This window comes from Mugil cephalus, chromosome 22, assembly GCF_022458985.1.
Source record: "Mugil cephalus isolate CIBA_MC_2020 chromosome 22, CIBA_Mcephalus_1.1, whole genome shotgun sequence".
Lineage (NCBI taxonomy): Eukaryota > Metazoa > Chordata > Actinopteri > Mugiliformes > Mugilidae > Mugil > Mugil cephalus.
Genome location: NC_061791.1, coordinates 12,471,264 through 12,486,697, shown reverse-complemented (window position 1 = coordinate 12,486,697; position 15,434 = coordinate 12,471,264). Strand labels below are relative to the sequence as shown.

Genomic DNA, 15,434 nt, shown 5'->3' with positions numbered 1-15,434 from the left:
ACGGTGATTTACACCACGGTTTCATTTACAGCATTGCCAATGAAAGGGATGGATATTCAGTTTGAATGCTACAGCTGATAAATGGGCTGATAAATGAAGTTATTTCAGTGCATCTCTGTGAAGGTCCTCCGTCGTCCAGGTCACGTTTTATCCACAAACATCAAAGAAGATGCCACTCATTCATGTGGCGTCTTCACGTCTAAAAGGCTGGTGGGGTGTTGGGGTTAAACGGGAGCAGCTATGGGTGTAACCCATCAGAAACTTGCTTGACTAGTGTTTGTTAATGACCAGAGGCTGGCACGACTGGTGTTTGTGAACGGCTCCAGGTGATTTATTTCTGTGAACTTTTGTTAACACTTTGACTGGCTTCGTAACCACACAGTTGATTCTTCTTTGTAGCAGTGGGAACAGACAATGAAATGCTCAATTTCTTATTTTGTACCCATTTTTGCATTAAACACTGTACGTACAAATATCTAAGCTGTGGCTTTTACACTTTTGGAGATGACCATAGCTCGAAAATATCATCATGTAGCTTCAGTATTTATATTGTATGAATCTGTACATTACAACAGTGTGTCAAAATACTCAGTTTGCAGTGCACACTGTTAATATAGATTAAAAAATTAATTATTTCTTAGTGTGGAAGTCAAAGGTTTAAGAAGTGGGCGTAACAAAAAGGCCATCTTTTCAAAGACGGATCAAGAAACAGTGTCGCTAGTTTTTATCTAGCACATGTTGCGTTATCATCCATGATCAGTTGTTATGGCTTGGCAAGACATGGTGCGCGTTGTTTACACCAAAACAGCTTTTTTTTCAGAAGCAGAAAAACGAGGCGGTTGACGAATGTTGACGAAAAAACGTTGCAAAGGTCGCATCCTTCAAAAAAAAATTTTGCGGAATTTTTAAAATTTTTTTTAGTGGGACGCTTGGGGAGTGACACTTTTTACGTTACATGTAGACAATGGATTTACTGTTATCATTGACATCACAACCACATATGAGGAATCGTTCCTCTGAGTCACGTTCCACATCCTTATAGATGTAGCGAATACGAAAGCGAATTGGAACTTATAAGGAATCCCTGCACTCAGCTGCATTGGCTTGTCTCAACAAGCGCACACACAATATGGCGTGGGAACTCGTTTCTGGGAAACTATTGTGTTAACATACCAAAGAAGACCGGGCACGTACAGGGGACGGTCGAGGGACTCTGTAGGGTGTGGATGAAAAGGTCTTACAATACTACAGAACCCAAGGGGAGTAAACACCTGTGTGGTACACAAGGTTGAGACCTGCCTTTTGTTTGCAAGTGACACTATTTCCGTGTCACGTGTGGTCGCGGCAGTTGTCATACGAAGAAATGTTGCGAGTGCTGTGGTTAATACTGAATATCCAGCACAAGGAAAACAATATCATAGTGAAATATTATTGCGCTGCATTGTATAAAGGTCGAAATCAATTACAAAGGTCAGTAATTTCGATACACATTTTGCATTTTTTATTCAAAATAGATATTTAAATTAAGATGGTAACTGCTCAGCTGCAAGACGAAGGAATATTTTAACTTAAAACACAAACAAAACAATGCACGGACACGTTTCACCCATACGAACGACACCACACAGAATACATATTTTTTTAAAAACAGGCAGCGCTCACAAAAAGCATTCTAACCAGTACATCTACAGTTAACACAATGAAACATCAATCCAAACAATATACGTAAGGGATTCAACAGAGAACTTATTTGGCGTTTTTGTAACATCTTTATACTGCACAATAAATGTAATGCATTTGACCAGAGAACGCATGTTTGGTCAGTTAGAGATTAAGTTGGCCTTCTCATTGTTTCCACACAGTGGTGAATCAGGTATGAGGACGCCTCTGTGGAGAACTGGTCGAGTTTCTAACGCAGCGACCGCACAGTCAGCAGCAGGAACTGCAACAATAGGAGGAAACACATTTTTAGTTTTGTTTTTTTTTCCTTCTTAGGTGTGCATTTCAAAATGAGTAAGCTGCCGGCTGACTAAATCAGGCCATCATCTTACCTTTTTTCAAATCGCAGGCCCCGTCTCTTCTTTGTTTCCGCCTCCGATGCACTGAAACAGAGCGTGTGGGAATCGGATGAGGAAACAGATACATGATGATGATAGATTCGCTGCCTGGCTCTCATTCAAATTTTAGTTAATATCAACCCATCCATTCACAGAGGAAGCTGATTTTATGTGACGCATCAGCTGGGGAGAGACGGAAAGGAAACAGGTGTTTTTTTGACATTGCTTCTAGTTCCCTGCATCTTTGAGTCCTTAACCCAAGAGTTCAGTTGTGAGCGTTTGCAGACTTATCAGGGAAGTGTGACAAAGGTTTCAGAACAAGTGTTTACCTTGTGCTGTGTAAGCAGAAGATAAAGCTGAAGGTCTGAGCTTAGCTTAGTGTAATTTTAAACATACCTGTTAACAGCACATGGAGCCCCAGCGTCACAATTATGACGGCAGACAGACAAACACTGGCTGCCACAACAATCCAGGTCATGTCCTGAGAGCTTTCGCGGGGGATGCGGGAACTGGCCGTTAATGATTCATCTGTGAAGACAAATAACGTGGTGATTGATGGGTTTTCATTGGACTTCACGTGTGGCTTTTGGTGAAATTATTTACAAAGTATCCTCAGCTGATTAGACATAATGTTCAATACTTTCTTCAAAGCAGGAGCCGGACCAAAGAAAGCTTATCATTGAAAAGTGTTACAATGGGGAAACTGTTAGCTTTAAAAAGCCCTTTGAAGCCTGAACGTACCGCTAGCGATACGTTAAACAATTTTACCGTAACTCGCAATGGTTTGCGCTATTGACGGCATTCACGGGGTGGCTGAACACTGGGAAGTTGTGATTTCGTCTGGAAGAACTTCATGGCAGCTCAAGTGTATATCACTAACTTCGTTTTTCTAACAAATTTGTCCAAACAACTACTTCCTTGCGTCGCTCCTCAACCTGTGGCCGAAAGCAGCGGTGCGGCGTAATTACCGTAATGGCAGCGTCCCGCCCGAAAGCGCAACTTCCCAGTGGTCAGCCACACTTTGTCTTTCGGTGAGATACGGTAATTCAAATACCGCGAGTTTTTTTTTTTTTAATGCGCAGGCGGATGTTCAGGTCTTCCAGGTGCGCTGAAAGGTACAGTCGATAGATTACCTTTGCACTTAGCAAGGCTAGCTGTTTGCGCCAAATAGCTAAAATAGCCGCAAGCTAACTGGCTACATGTAGCATTAGGGCGGTATCTGCTCCACAACTTTTCAGTCTATTTTCTGCATTTATCAGACATTTGAAATATGATAGACATCACGTTCTTTGCAGTTTCTTAAACGAGTGAATGTGGATTTTCAGATCATGCATATTAAATTATCTTGCAGGTAAATTCCAAATGAAGCAAAAGAATAAATGTGTATCATAGGTTAATCAGTGAGATTAAGGTGTGTTGAAAGGCGGATCTTAAACCTTTTCACTGAACAAGGTTAGCTGTTTACTCCTAAGGTATTATACTTATATAATTAAACAATTTTCTATGTTCACTATTGAATATGCGGGTATGTGTAAATAAATAAGACGATAAATAAAATCACAAAAGGTATGGAGTACCTGCTAACATGCTTGCGTTTATTTTAACCTCAAGATAAGACAATATTATTTATCGTAAGCAAACTCTTTTTTTTGTTTGAGTACTTAAAACTTTTCTGTCTCGCAAACAGCCAGACACACAATAAAGGCAGAGTTTTGTTAGTTGGGCTACGTTTCATGACGATGAGGTTGTCGTAAGTCATTTGGAAGATGGTATCTTCCTCTTTCCTTAAAGCCTTCATTAATCATTGCACACAAAATTAAAAGTGTAATAAAGGATGTTGGTACTGAGCCACCTTTTTTTCCCCTGACTAATGCCAAGGAACCATTTAAAACATCAGACGCACATACATTTGTGATTTCCTTGTTAGAACTTGCGTGACAGTAATATATTACCGCTTTAAAACCTCAAGTTGAGAAAGGAAAACAATTGGAAACTATTTACATTTCAAACTGGTTAATGCCTTAGGTTGTGAGGCATTATGTGAGGAGAAGGAAAGGTTACGTAAACTGCACAGAAACGAACCAGAGACGACAAGAAGGATGAATAATTCTCTTAGCTGGTAAAAAGCAGCCTCAAAAAACATACTTACTGCACAGTCCAAGACAGTGAATGACTGTGGCGGCATAGTTCACATCAAGCCTCTTCACCTGCATAAATACAAGAAGAATGTTTAAAATCAAGGCGTGCTGTTTACTTAGACTGACTATTTTCTACAAAAACATACCTGAATACAAGAGTCGCATAGTATTCCCGGCAGTTCTAGGTTAACAGCTTTGTGTTTCTCCTGGGAAAGTGACAAAGGAGACAAAAAAAAAAGAAGTTACCCTCCAGATTGATCCCGAAGTTGTCATAGTTACCGTATTTTTGTTGTGGTCTTTGCCGCGCTATTAACCATAACCGTGTGCATGACTGCGACGGCAGATTGATCAGATGTAACGGGTGAAAACATGCTGTTGCATGCAACCGGCGTATTAGCAGATACAGCTGTGATTTCTATGAAGGATTACTTTTAAATGGTGCAATTAAATTTATAGTGTTGCTGATAGCAAATAGTGGTTTCAGTTTACAACACCGTGTTGCTTACCGGCCACAAAGAGGAAATATAAACAAACAGAAATCAAATTTCAAAAGAAGTTCATATGCAATAACTGCAAGCATGTTGTGGCACCTCCTCCTTATAACATAGAAACTAGGTCATCACTTCCTTCTGCTTTTCACTTGGATAAGAAAATCGTATTGCGCCAATCTCCCAATCTTTTTCAGGCTGCATGCTCACAATAGGCTGATTTTCTCTTGAAGGAGTATTATACCTACCACATGCATGGAGTGGGTGTCTTCAGTCTGGCATGCAGGGGAACCTTCAGACTTCCCGCAAAGCCCCACAGAGAATGTTGCAGTGACCTGCGACAACATCTTCACTTCTTCATGCGCCTGACTTCGTGCCAGAGCCACCTCCCACGCTGGAAATGATTATTATCATTACAGACCAATACAGCGCGGTATAATTTACATGGCTATCTTTGTCATGTAATCTAGCAAATGCAATATGTGCAACCTAACATAATTGCTACAGGCTAGCACTGTGATAAACAGTCATTTGGTATGATAAGTGTGTTGATTTGAGAAGAAGTGTCACCTTGGAATCTCCCGTCTGCGAAGGGACACCTGGTCCAGGAACGAGAGCTGACAGTAAACTGAGAAAGACATTAAAGTTATATAACCACTTTCCATCCACCAGGTCAGTAAAACAAGATGATATAACTCTGGATTAAGGAAGGGCAAAGGATTATTATGGAATGGAAAACAACTGGCAAATGTTTGTTTTTTTAACCTCCTGAGACCTGGTGTCCTCATATGGGGACATATGGTTTGAGGTTTGTGGCAGTTTATTCTGTTTCATTTAGAGCTGATGTTTTCATAAGGAGACACTTTTGCCTGCTTTTGCATTAAAGTAAACAGTTAGGTAATCCCAAATACCTAAAGATCTTAATCTTATTTTAAAGAAAATAAGATGCATTCCAAACAAATGTTTGGGTCTCCGAAGGTTAAATTAAAAGGTAACGCTGCAAGTCAAGAAAGTAGCACTTTGTTGTAAAACTCACAAGTTTACGTAATGAGAAAGACTACACTGCCAAAAAGGTGCACACGTGACCATTATAAATTTCTGTCTGCAAAGCTAATTGCTGAAGATCAATATGGGTAGATGCTCTAGATAAGACAGCAGTGACTTAATCGATGTAGACTAAATGCCTTCACACATAAAAATGAAATGGCAGCATGTCTTTACTGATCTTTCTGATTCCACATCTTTCTAGTTTAATACAGTGCATCCAGGACTTTAGGGCAAGCTGCGTCTTTTTTGTGAAATATTGTGTTGCTGATTTCAGACTGTGTCATGTTTATCACATTCATGAGTAAACTCCATAAAAACTATGCTCCCTCGTGGTGTTCACAATCTCGTAACATGAAGGCGAACTCTCGTGTTTTAACCCGTTTGCTTCTGGTGGTGGATTCATATACAGATACCTCACTTTCACCAAGAAGAGCCATATTTTATTGAGGTTTTAAAATGTCAAAAGTATTTCCTGAAAACACAGATAGCTAATTTGTGAGTTCTGTAATTCTGATCTGGTGGAAAGGGCATCTTACTGTAAACAGATACCATTATCAAGTAGTGTAGAAAGCAGAAACAATATATAGACTGTTTGCTCCGTTCTTTAACTTTACAACTAGATGCAGTGGCACGGTTCCAAAGACCTGTAGTTTTTGTGAAGAACCAAACAGTAGATGGAAGTGATAATTACCTTCATGCAGAGCTGTGGATGTGGATCCACTTTGGCAAACGTTATCTGCAAAGCATACAGGAACGAAACATCAATTACTGAAATACCAGCCAGACCTCACAAAAGCATGCCGCAACTACTTAAGATGACGTGCTTTGATTGTTGGGACAGCTGTATTCAGTCTTTAAATGTCACGTCTCTGCGTCATCTTCTCAAGTGACTAGCCTTGGGTCTAAACTGACGTCAACCTCTTAATAACACGCAATCTCAGTGTACGCTAAGGATTCCCAGGTGTTCAGGTTCCCCTATTCACTCACCCTGGCTTTACAAATACCAACAGCCCTGTATTTATGTGAGCTAAAGCCAAGGTTAGGACAAAACCCACACTTGCTTTAAGAGAAGGAGTCATTACGGGAAGCCTGGTTAAGTGAAAAACACAGTATACCGTGAGATTAATAAACCTCCTGCTAGAGTCATAGCCTTTTACCCCTGTGAAGGGTAGAATTACGCTCAGTCACAAAGGAGGATGTTGACAGATTTATTTAATATGTAACCTGTTGCCCGGTTTCAAATTACAGGTCACATTTGGATGAATCAATCACCACGTATTCTCCTCCAGTAGGACATTGGCGTGTTCACTTGACATTTATTGTCATTCATACCTGGGCATGTTTCTCAACAAAGCTCACTGTGTCAGCACATTAAAGTTTGTACCTTGTCTCTGCTGACATTCTGGGAGGCTTGAGGCAGATCCACGCAGACGCCATCCTGTCTTTTCTGGCACAACGTAACCACCGCAGAAACTGGACAAGCAGGCTCCCACTGCAGAGCCTCCTCAAGTGGGTCAAAGGTAATTCCGAACCACAGTTCTTCAAGACCTGAGAGGTGTGGAAATCAGACTTTCTCTAAATGGCTTGTTATCAGTTCTCAAGGACATGCTTTCAAGTGAAAGCACTTGCTCAGTTTGGTATGTCTAAGAGCAATAGAATTACTCACGGTCTTTGAACGGGCAGACCTGGACCCTGGGGGCGTCCATCACAACCGACCAACCCTATGAGGAATTTATCTATTTAGTACACTTTGTCAATCTGAAACTATCCAAAACAAGCAATAAATCTGAGCGCCTGTGCGTGCAGGGACTTTACCTCGATGCAGAGGCAGGGCAAAGGTCGGGCGTATTGAAGGGTGGCACTCTTTATAGGTTCCTCCTTCTTAATCTGCAATGTGAGTAAAACAATTCATTTATCTTCATTATTTTTCCTAAAAATTCCCATGTCAGGATACTTGAACTATTGTAAGATGACTCGCGAAGGACACACTGCACTTCTAATGTTACATTAGGGGACTTTGCTCTCTTAAAATCGTTGGAGAACTAAAGCGGATCAGTGACTGAGTAAATGTTCAAATAGCTGACTCACACGGGAAGGAACAGTCATAGCAGGTGCTATGGAATAAGCAGCATGACTGGACAAAATTCTTGGTTTTCAGTGACCTCACTTAGTTGACAATTAATAAAGGATTGGAAAATGATTTGCAGGGGAAGTTTCTCACTCAGCAGGGTGTAACGTGAAGATTATTCATTTGCAGTGTTTATGCTACTAGCTATTCATAGCCATCAGTTTGGTTTATTTATACAACCCAGTGAACCATCGGAGGAAACTCCTCTTGCTTTGTGGCTGTGCTCAAAGTCCTCCGAGCAGTCAGGACTTTGGACACACGCGTTACTATTTTGAAACGCAAGAAGTTATGTCCTACAAATCGAGGCCCTCACCAGAGTGCTGGCCCCTGTGCCAACGCAGATGTAGTCTCTGTGGCACAGACGGAGGTGGTAGTTGTGATCCTCGAGCATGTCCGACACGTTGACCCTCAGCTCCTTCCTCTCTGGGTCCACATCGTACGACAGCCTGCCAGCTGAAAGAGGCAAAAGAAACCGTCAGGCGATGAGGCGGACGGCGAGAGCCCTCAGATTAGAGGGGAGCAGCGGCAGTGGAGGCCGTGGAAGATCGTTTGACTCACTGATGCATTCTGGGACGTTTCTTCTCAAAGCGTCAGTGGTGCAATCTGCGGAAAAAGAAGTGCATTTAAAAAGGGTGAAATGCCTCCTACGCGCGGTTTTACGCGATATCCAGTTTCCTCTACGTGACTCACCATGGTTACGTACCACAGTGTCATTTGGCTGTTTCGCTCGGTTAAGCATCACTCAAGGAAATATTAGGTTGCATAACACCCAATTAACATTTGCTACTCTTTGGCTACCGCGCACCCGTGTGCGTGTGTTTGCATAATTATGCAAATACCCGCGCGCTCTCACCTGGAGCGTGATACGTGCCGGTCCAGGTAATGCCACAGTAGCTCGGCACTGTTTTCACGGTGATAAGGACTTGTTGGTTCGGAGACACTTCGGTGCAATTATTGTCAACTTCCACCTTGAGGAAAAGGAACATGCAAAACACACAAGCTGTCACATGTCTGTCATGGCTCAGTGGAGTCATAGTGGAAACCGGAGTGCGTGTTGGCAACTATTAGTGATGTTGGGTAGTTGGTTGTTGGTTAGCAGAAATTGTAACACCAAGAAGTCTCGCATCAAGCTCTAGTTCAAATTAGGACTAAACGTCCAGTGGTGCTGTCCACGTTACCTGCTGTCCAGACATCCTTTCTCTTGACGCCTTTGTGAAGCTTAAGATCCTGCAGTTCGTCATCATCCCTGCCGTGCTGGTGCAAATGGACAGGCCGTTGATGGACTCTGTGGAAGCATAATGCCAGAAGATGGCTTTAAATTACAGCTGTTTAAACAAAACTATGAATACACCACGCTGTGAGATGGTTTAGGTGTTGGTTCAGGTGTCAATTTAATAACGGAAACTGCTTGTCCCTGTCAGGCCGAAAGGGATTTCCCCAATACAGTCCAGACGTGGAGGAAATCCAAAGTTATTTCATTATGCAGCGGATGCCGAGATAAGTGTGCACGCGTCTGCGAACAGGTGTCCTTCTCGGGAAGCTTGTCTGATTGTGCCGCTTGTGTACAGAACTGGGAACATGAAACGTCAATCGAGCCAAAAGCTGAAGTTCAGCTGTAAAAGGTGGCTGGTCACTTCCACCGAGGCCAACTTCCTGGTCACCATGTTGGTTGATTACTTCCAAAGAGTAGCATTTTAAACTTCCCCATGAAGGCAAATTTAAATAAGCAAAGTCACAACTTCTGTAAATGTAAAGGGCAGCCACAGTACGCTGGACCCAGGTATGACCTTCCTTCTGCTATCAAACCAGAAACATTAACCTGATGGACGTGCAAAGTGGTTTTGTACACCGATCAGGCGTAACATTATGACCACCTTCCCAATATTCTGTAGGCCTCCCTGGTGGTGCATGTCTAAGTAACATCCACATGATCGCTAGGTCCAAAAGCTTCCTAGCAGAACACTCGATTGTCACGAAATGTGGCTGATCAGTGTCGCAATGACAGGCGGCATTTCCACCGGCCTGTGCAGCCATTCAGCCGCGCACGGATTCTGTGAACCGTCATGTATACGCACTGTCAAGCTGCAGAGCCGCCTTGATGCTGAGGTGCAGCGAGCACTTCTGCCTCCCCTCACACCTCATGGCCGTGGAGAGGCTGACGTTGTGGAGCACGGAGACGTTGAGGCCCTCTGGAGGGTTCTGACACGGGGGAGGAAACAGGTCTGCGCGGGACAGAGACAGGAAAGATGACTTACAATAGGAAAAAAACAACAAAAAGTTTAGTGTTGTCTTTCACTGCATGTGACCAAGTTATCTCAGGTGCCCATTTATCACGGGGGTGACTGCCCTCACTTGGTATGTCTTTATTATTAATAGAGAAGCACAACACACGCAGACATTTCCTCCTTCAGACAAATGCTACGCTCAGTTTTAACACCAGAACAATGGGTACTTTGCGAAGAATTAATCCGACGCCCACACGCCTGTGAATCATTTGCATTGTCTGACAACTTTCTAATTAAATTGAAGGCATTATTATCCATTGCATTCAAAAAGTTAATAATACATTATAATAGGTGGGGCACACTTTCAGTTCTTCTGCAACATGTGTTTAGTGTTTTGAATGCGTTTTTCCAAGTGTGATTATGAACGCCGCCAATACAGTGGCTGCAAGAACATGCAGAAGGTCTTTTGGGTAAGTTATTGTGCAAAGATGTAAATTGGGGGTGGAAATACTCACAGTCTGGTTTGGGCTTGCAGTGAAGTCCCTGCCAAAAGAAAGCAATTCAAATGAGAGTTTGGAGCAGGAGTCACATGAATAAAGTAATTCTTAAGAGAACAAAGGTAGGAGAACAAAGGTAGCAAGATAGGGAATTCCCAAACACCGAGGACTTTACATCCTCATTGCTCGTCCAAGTGTATTTGTGCGCGCTGTTGTTTTTCTTGTGGCAAAACACATTTACTGCATGCCGTCTCACACGTTTGTCTCCGCTCATAACACAATCTCACGATTGTCAGCGCGTATACCACCGTGAACTTAAGCGACGCCTCGCACAGAGATGCAAATCTTCGGTCATTCAAATTTTCTTAGGCTCACTTCCAGCATGCTGACACATCCTTGTTTGCACTAGTAGAAATGTTTTCTCTGAAAGATATTCAAAAAATGTGTTGCTACTCTTCCACCGAGTGACGTTTTCGTTTGTCATGAAAAAAAAAAAAAAGGAAAAACACTACACACATATACTTATGTTCTGCTTTGAGAATATCAACAGATATCCAGAGGGCAATTTGAGGATATTGTGGTGAGCTGCAGTGACTCTGATTTTTCTTTTATGACACCTGTAGAAACTTGCAAAAGGAAAAAAACAAAAAAAAACAAAACAAAACAGAGCTATATGCAAAAATATTAAAAGCTTGCAGGTCTGCTCAGGCCACAGAGAAAGAAGTAAACACGGTGTAACCTATCCACCTCTCTCCACCCAGGTATATTTGCAGTCGTTTCCTCCTTTGGCTCCAGTAAATGATTACGGAGGTAAGCTTCCTGAGCTTTCAGTAATACTAGCCAGGACAAGACAGCAACACGCTTCACATGAGCTGAGTGGAGGGGGCTGCTGACTGTTATGAAAAGGTGTAGGTGACTGAGCAGGTGAGTCACACAAACTGGGGTACTGTTATCCTAAACTAAACTATCCTGAGTAAACACTTGAGGCAATCCAAACAAAAAAAAGTTTACCTCATACAAGACGTGTGGCAAAATACACTGATATTAGAATTCAATTTGCTAAATGTGCTCAATTAATCAAAATACACTGATATTAGAATTCAATTTGCTAAATGTGCTCAATTTTCTAACGGCACATAACAGCAGAAGAAATAGCACTGGTGGAAATTATTGTAAACACAAGTGTACTCCTCTTTTTTCACCAGAAATGAAACAGACACATAAGACACATAAGATATAGCAATAGCAGGAGTATCATTAGTTATAGTGAGCATATACTATTGGTGGATTTTGGCAGAAGATGTTGTAGATGCGGTATTACCTGAGAACATCTTGTGCGACACCTCTCCATCTTCTCCAGCCCCACGCTTTCAGCCGCTTCCGCTCCTTTCAGACCCAAGCAGCAGTGGAACACCAGCAAGGCGACCAGCAGGATCATTTTTACCATTTTCGTTTTTAAAGCCAGCCCCCCTGGACCCACCACAGGCTCTTTCTTTTGCTGCTGCTCTTCCTTCTCCCGCAGGTCTGCTGATGTTCTTCTTCTGGATGGGAAGAGTGGCAGGACCGGATGAGGCTTCAGTGATAGGCTGACAGGTAGTGGGATGGTGAGTAAGCCGTGTCCTGGAGGTGATGATAACGTTTGCGTAGTGAGTAGAGTGAATGACTGCAGAAAAGCTAGAGGTAGAATTTTGTCACTGGAGGCGGGATCTGTGGTTCTTGGCACTGCCACATGGAGCTCAGTATTTATAAGTGACTGTCAGTGAGCCTATTGTAGCAAACACACTAAAAGCACACGTAGACACAAACTATAACAGGATTATCTTCCTTATAAAACAATATAATAACCACATCACCTCCCTCTTTGAAATGAAGCCATTTACCCTGATGTAACCATGAAGGTCACTACGCTGCGTTCACCTAAACAACCTTTTATGAAAGATGTTGGCAAATGTAGTTTTTAATAATACCCCTGGCACTCCCTAAAAACTGCAGAAAATGAACTTCCTCTCGGTTTTGTGACACAGCTTTATGATGATACAGACCTTATATGGACAAACTTCAGATGAGAAGTAATTAGGGCGATGGTTGGCTGTTCTCTGCCATATTTGAGAAGTTTGATACATTTTAAACTTGCAGAACTTGTGCAACTTACTCACAGTGGAGAAAACGCGGTAATTGGAAACTCACTGGCATACAGGTCTGACCAGCAGTTTTTTCCTCATAGTTTGGTCTCCACCGTCTCCAAAGGGAAATTTCAGGCTCTTTAGCAGTGACAAAAACAAAGCAGAAAGGAGATAAAAAAATAAATCTCTTTAAACGAGGGGCTCTGCCACACAACATGAGAGAACAGCGGCTACGTAACCGTTGGCGTGTAGCTTCGGCGGCTAACATTTAATCAAGCTAATGAGCGGGTACGGCATAATGGAGGGACGGGGAATGTTTTATTCACAACAAATATTACAAAACATTGAAAGAGATTTGTTTTTATTGTCAATTTTCGATATTTTCAAGATATACAGAATGATCAAAATCGAATAAAATCTACAAAGAGCAATGTGCCAACAGGTGCCAACTGACAGCTTTCAGAAAATGTCCTCTTTTGGTAGTGAAAACCAAAAAAAAAAAAAAAAAAAAAAAAGGAAGACTCCCATTTCCCACAGGGCACACCTGTGTTGCGTTTTTGTCATGATTAGCATCCCATTTGACAACGGAATTCTGAGAATTGAATAATAATTCTATTCTGAGAAACGCACCGATGTGATAAGAAAACATGTTACACATCAATGTCGCTGACGACATACATTTTCCATTTCCTCAACTGCCTGGGGAAGGATGTTCTGTTTCTGAGAAGAGTTCCAGCAAAAACCAGCAAAAAAAAAAAAAAAAATTTACCACAGGCGAACTCTTAAACTACTACAACTCTAATGCAGTTTATTACGAGCTACAGGTTATTGATTGTTTGCACTTAATAGGTGTACCTTAGGTCAACATACGCACAGACAGTTGTACTGCAAGTCATTGCGGCATGTACGAGCCATGACTCAGAGCTTCTCCCGTGTCTTTACTGCTTCTTTCAAAGCTTCTTGTTCTGCGCAAAACAAGAAGATAAAAAGGTGAATGAGTGCGCTCGGTAAAACAAGCCGGGCTGATTACCACCACAGCCACATTCACGGCAATCAAAATCCCCAATTCATGACCTTAAAAACAGATGATATCTTTTCACTATTTAAATCCAAAGAGTTTTCTGCCCACGCCTTCAGAAAAAACACAAACATAACACCACCACCACCTACAACTCACGGTGTAATCCAGCCGCACGTGTGTCTAATAATATCTCATCCATTTGTGTTATACTCCCTGTTGCGCCAAACTGTTGCGATACGGCAAAACTGTGTCAAGTGGAAAAAAACAAAAAAAAAAAACCAAAACGGTTTGCATATTTGGCACAGGCCAGATTCAAGCTTCCTCAATGAAAACGTCTTTCAACTCATACAATATTGGCATAACCCCAACCCTGAGCTAAGATCAGAGAACGCGAGCTCTATTTATTGACTTTTTTCTTTACAGGTCCTTTTACTGTTTCACAGAAGAGCATGACAATGCGGTTTGAAGTATTTCCTTGACAAACATAATCATATTTTTTTTTCAATAAATAAAAAATGAACTCTTTGGGAAGTCATAATATTTCCTTCTTCCTCTTCTGTATAATGGCTCTATCTACTGGAAAACAGCGTGCACTGCAATCAAAACATGGTGTAGGTCAGTTCAAAGTTTGCGCTATAGGTTTCTGTGAGATAACGTAATTAGCCATGGGTTTTATTTGTAGTGAGGCATTATCGTATCACAACAGCTCGTCATTTATTAACACGTGGTCCGTTAGAAGTTTTATTGGGAGTAATTAATACAGGATTCCCGTCTGCACAGCAGTGTGCACAGATAGAGTGGGTTCAAGCCTCATAAAAACGGAAATATCCTCTGACACACTAGAAGAATATGAGAGAAAAAAAGAATATGTTCTCACCTGTAAGGTCATGTGCCGTTTGAAGGGTGAATTAGCACATTTATAGCTGGTTAACTATTTATAGGCAGAAATCATAATGAGAATGCGCTTCTCTACTCCAGTCCACAGTCTAGTGAATTGCTCCCGCGTACTAACGCATGGAAAGGCCGCCTCTACTGGACTTTAAATTAGCTATTTGATTGACCTCATGCATGGGAAAATAAGTTATGACATAATTTTTTTTTTTTTTTTTTGCACACACCCGACTTGCGAGCTAAACGGATTCCATATATGGCGAGGTTAGCAGACGCCCTCTCATTGCCTAATTTCCCTTCGGGGATGAATAAAATAATCTATCTATTAGTTTCCGAGCTCCACCAAAGACTTTGGGGACTTTCTGACATGACATTAATCTATTAATCTATTTTTGCTATAGAAAGAAAAAAAAATCTTGAACGGCATAAAGGCAATAACACTATTTCTGGCTTGATTTCATGATTTAAAATCAGACTGTTCTGCTCACGAATAGAATTTGAAGGCGGAAAACACAGACATTTAGGAATAAGATCACGGATCAATGAGCCTGGAGAGCATTTGGATACGATCTAATGGAGGGAAGCTTGATGGGTGTGCGTAATGGCACTTATCAAATCGGAGACTAGGGATTTTGGTTGAGCTATATCGACTAGACGGTATGATTTATGGCTGTGGCTGTAGAAAATGGACACCTAATTATCACAACAGCTTCCATCTATGCACTGTGCAAGAGACAATCTAACACTGGGACAAAACGAATTTTAAATCCATGCAAATACCAGCTACTCGCGTTGGTCCTTATTAGAAAGAGGTCCTGT

The 15,434-nt window shown here is 41.8% G+C and overlaps 1 protein-coding gene across 2 annotated transcripts; it reads right to left on the bottom strand.

The window, feature by feature from the left end:
• Positions 1 to 1,478: 1,478 nt before the first annotated feature.
• Positions 1,479 to 14,833, bottom strand: il17rel (interleukin 17 receptor E-like). Of its 2 annotated transcripts, XM_047575450.1 has the most exons (21): positions 14,602 to 14,833; positions 13,559 to 13,668; positions 12,768 to 12,841; positions 11,902 to 12,200; positions 10,599 to 10,626; positions 9,934 to 10,080; positions 9,037 to 9,143; positions 8,712 to 8,826; positions 8,417 to 8,461; positions 8,172 to 8,311; positions 7,546 to 7,617; positions 7,397 to 7,451; positions 7,115 to 7,278; positions 6,422 to 6,466; positions 5,254 to 5,311; positions 4,932 to 5,077; positions 4,342 to 4,401; positions 4,207 to 4,264; positions 2,454 to 2,585; positions 2,052 to 2,102; positions 1,479 to 1,942 (listed from the first exon to the last, which is right to left on the bottom strand). In XM_047575450.1, exons 4-21 carry the CDS (start codon positions 12,025 to 12,027, stop codon positions 1,821 to 1,823), a joined length of 1,671 nt encoding a protein of 556 aa, XP_047431406.1. In that variant the 5' UTR covers positions 12,028 to 12,200; positions 12,768 to 12,841; positions 13,559 to 13,668; positions 14,602 to 14,833; the 3' UTR covers positions 1,479 to 1,820. The 2 variants fall into 2 exon arrangements, with proteins under 2 accessions (XP_047431406.1, XP_047431405.1); XM_047575449.1 differs by lacking the exons at positions 13,559 to 13,668; positions 14,602 to 14,833 and having other exon boundaries at positions 12,737 to 12,841.
• Between the last annotated feature and the right edge of the window lie 601 nt (positions 14,834 to 15,434).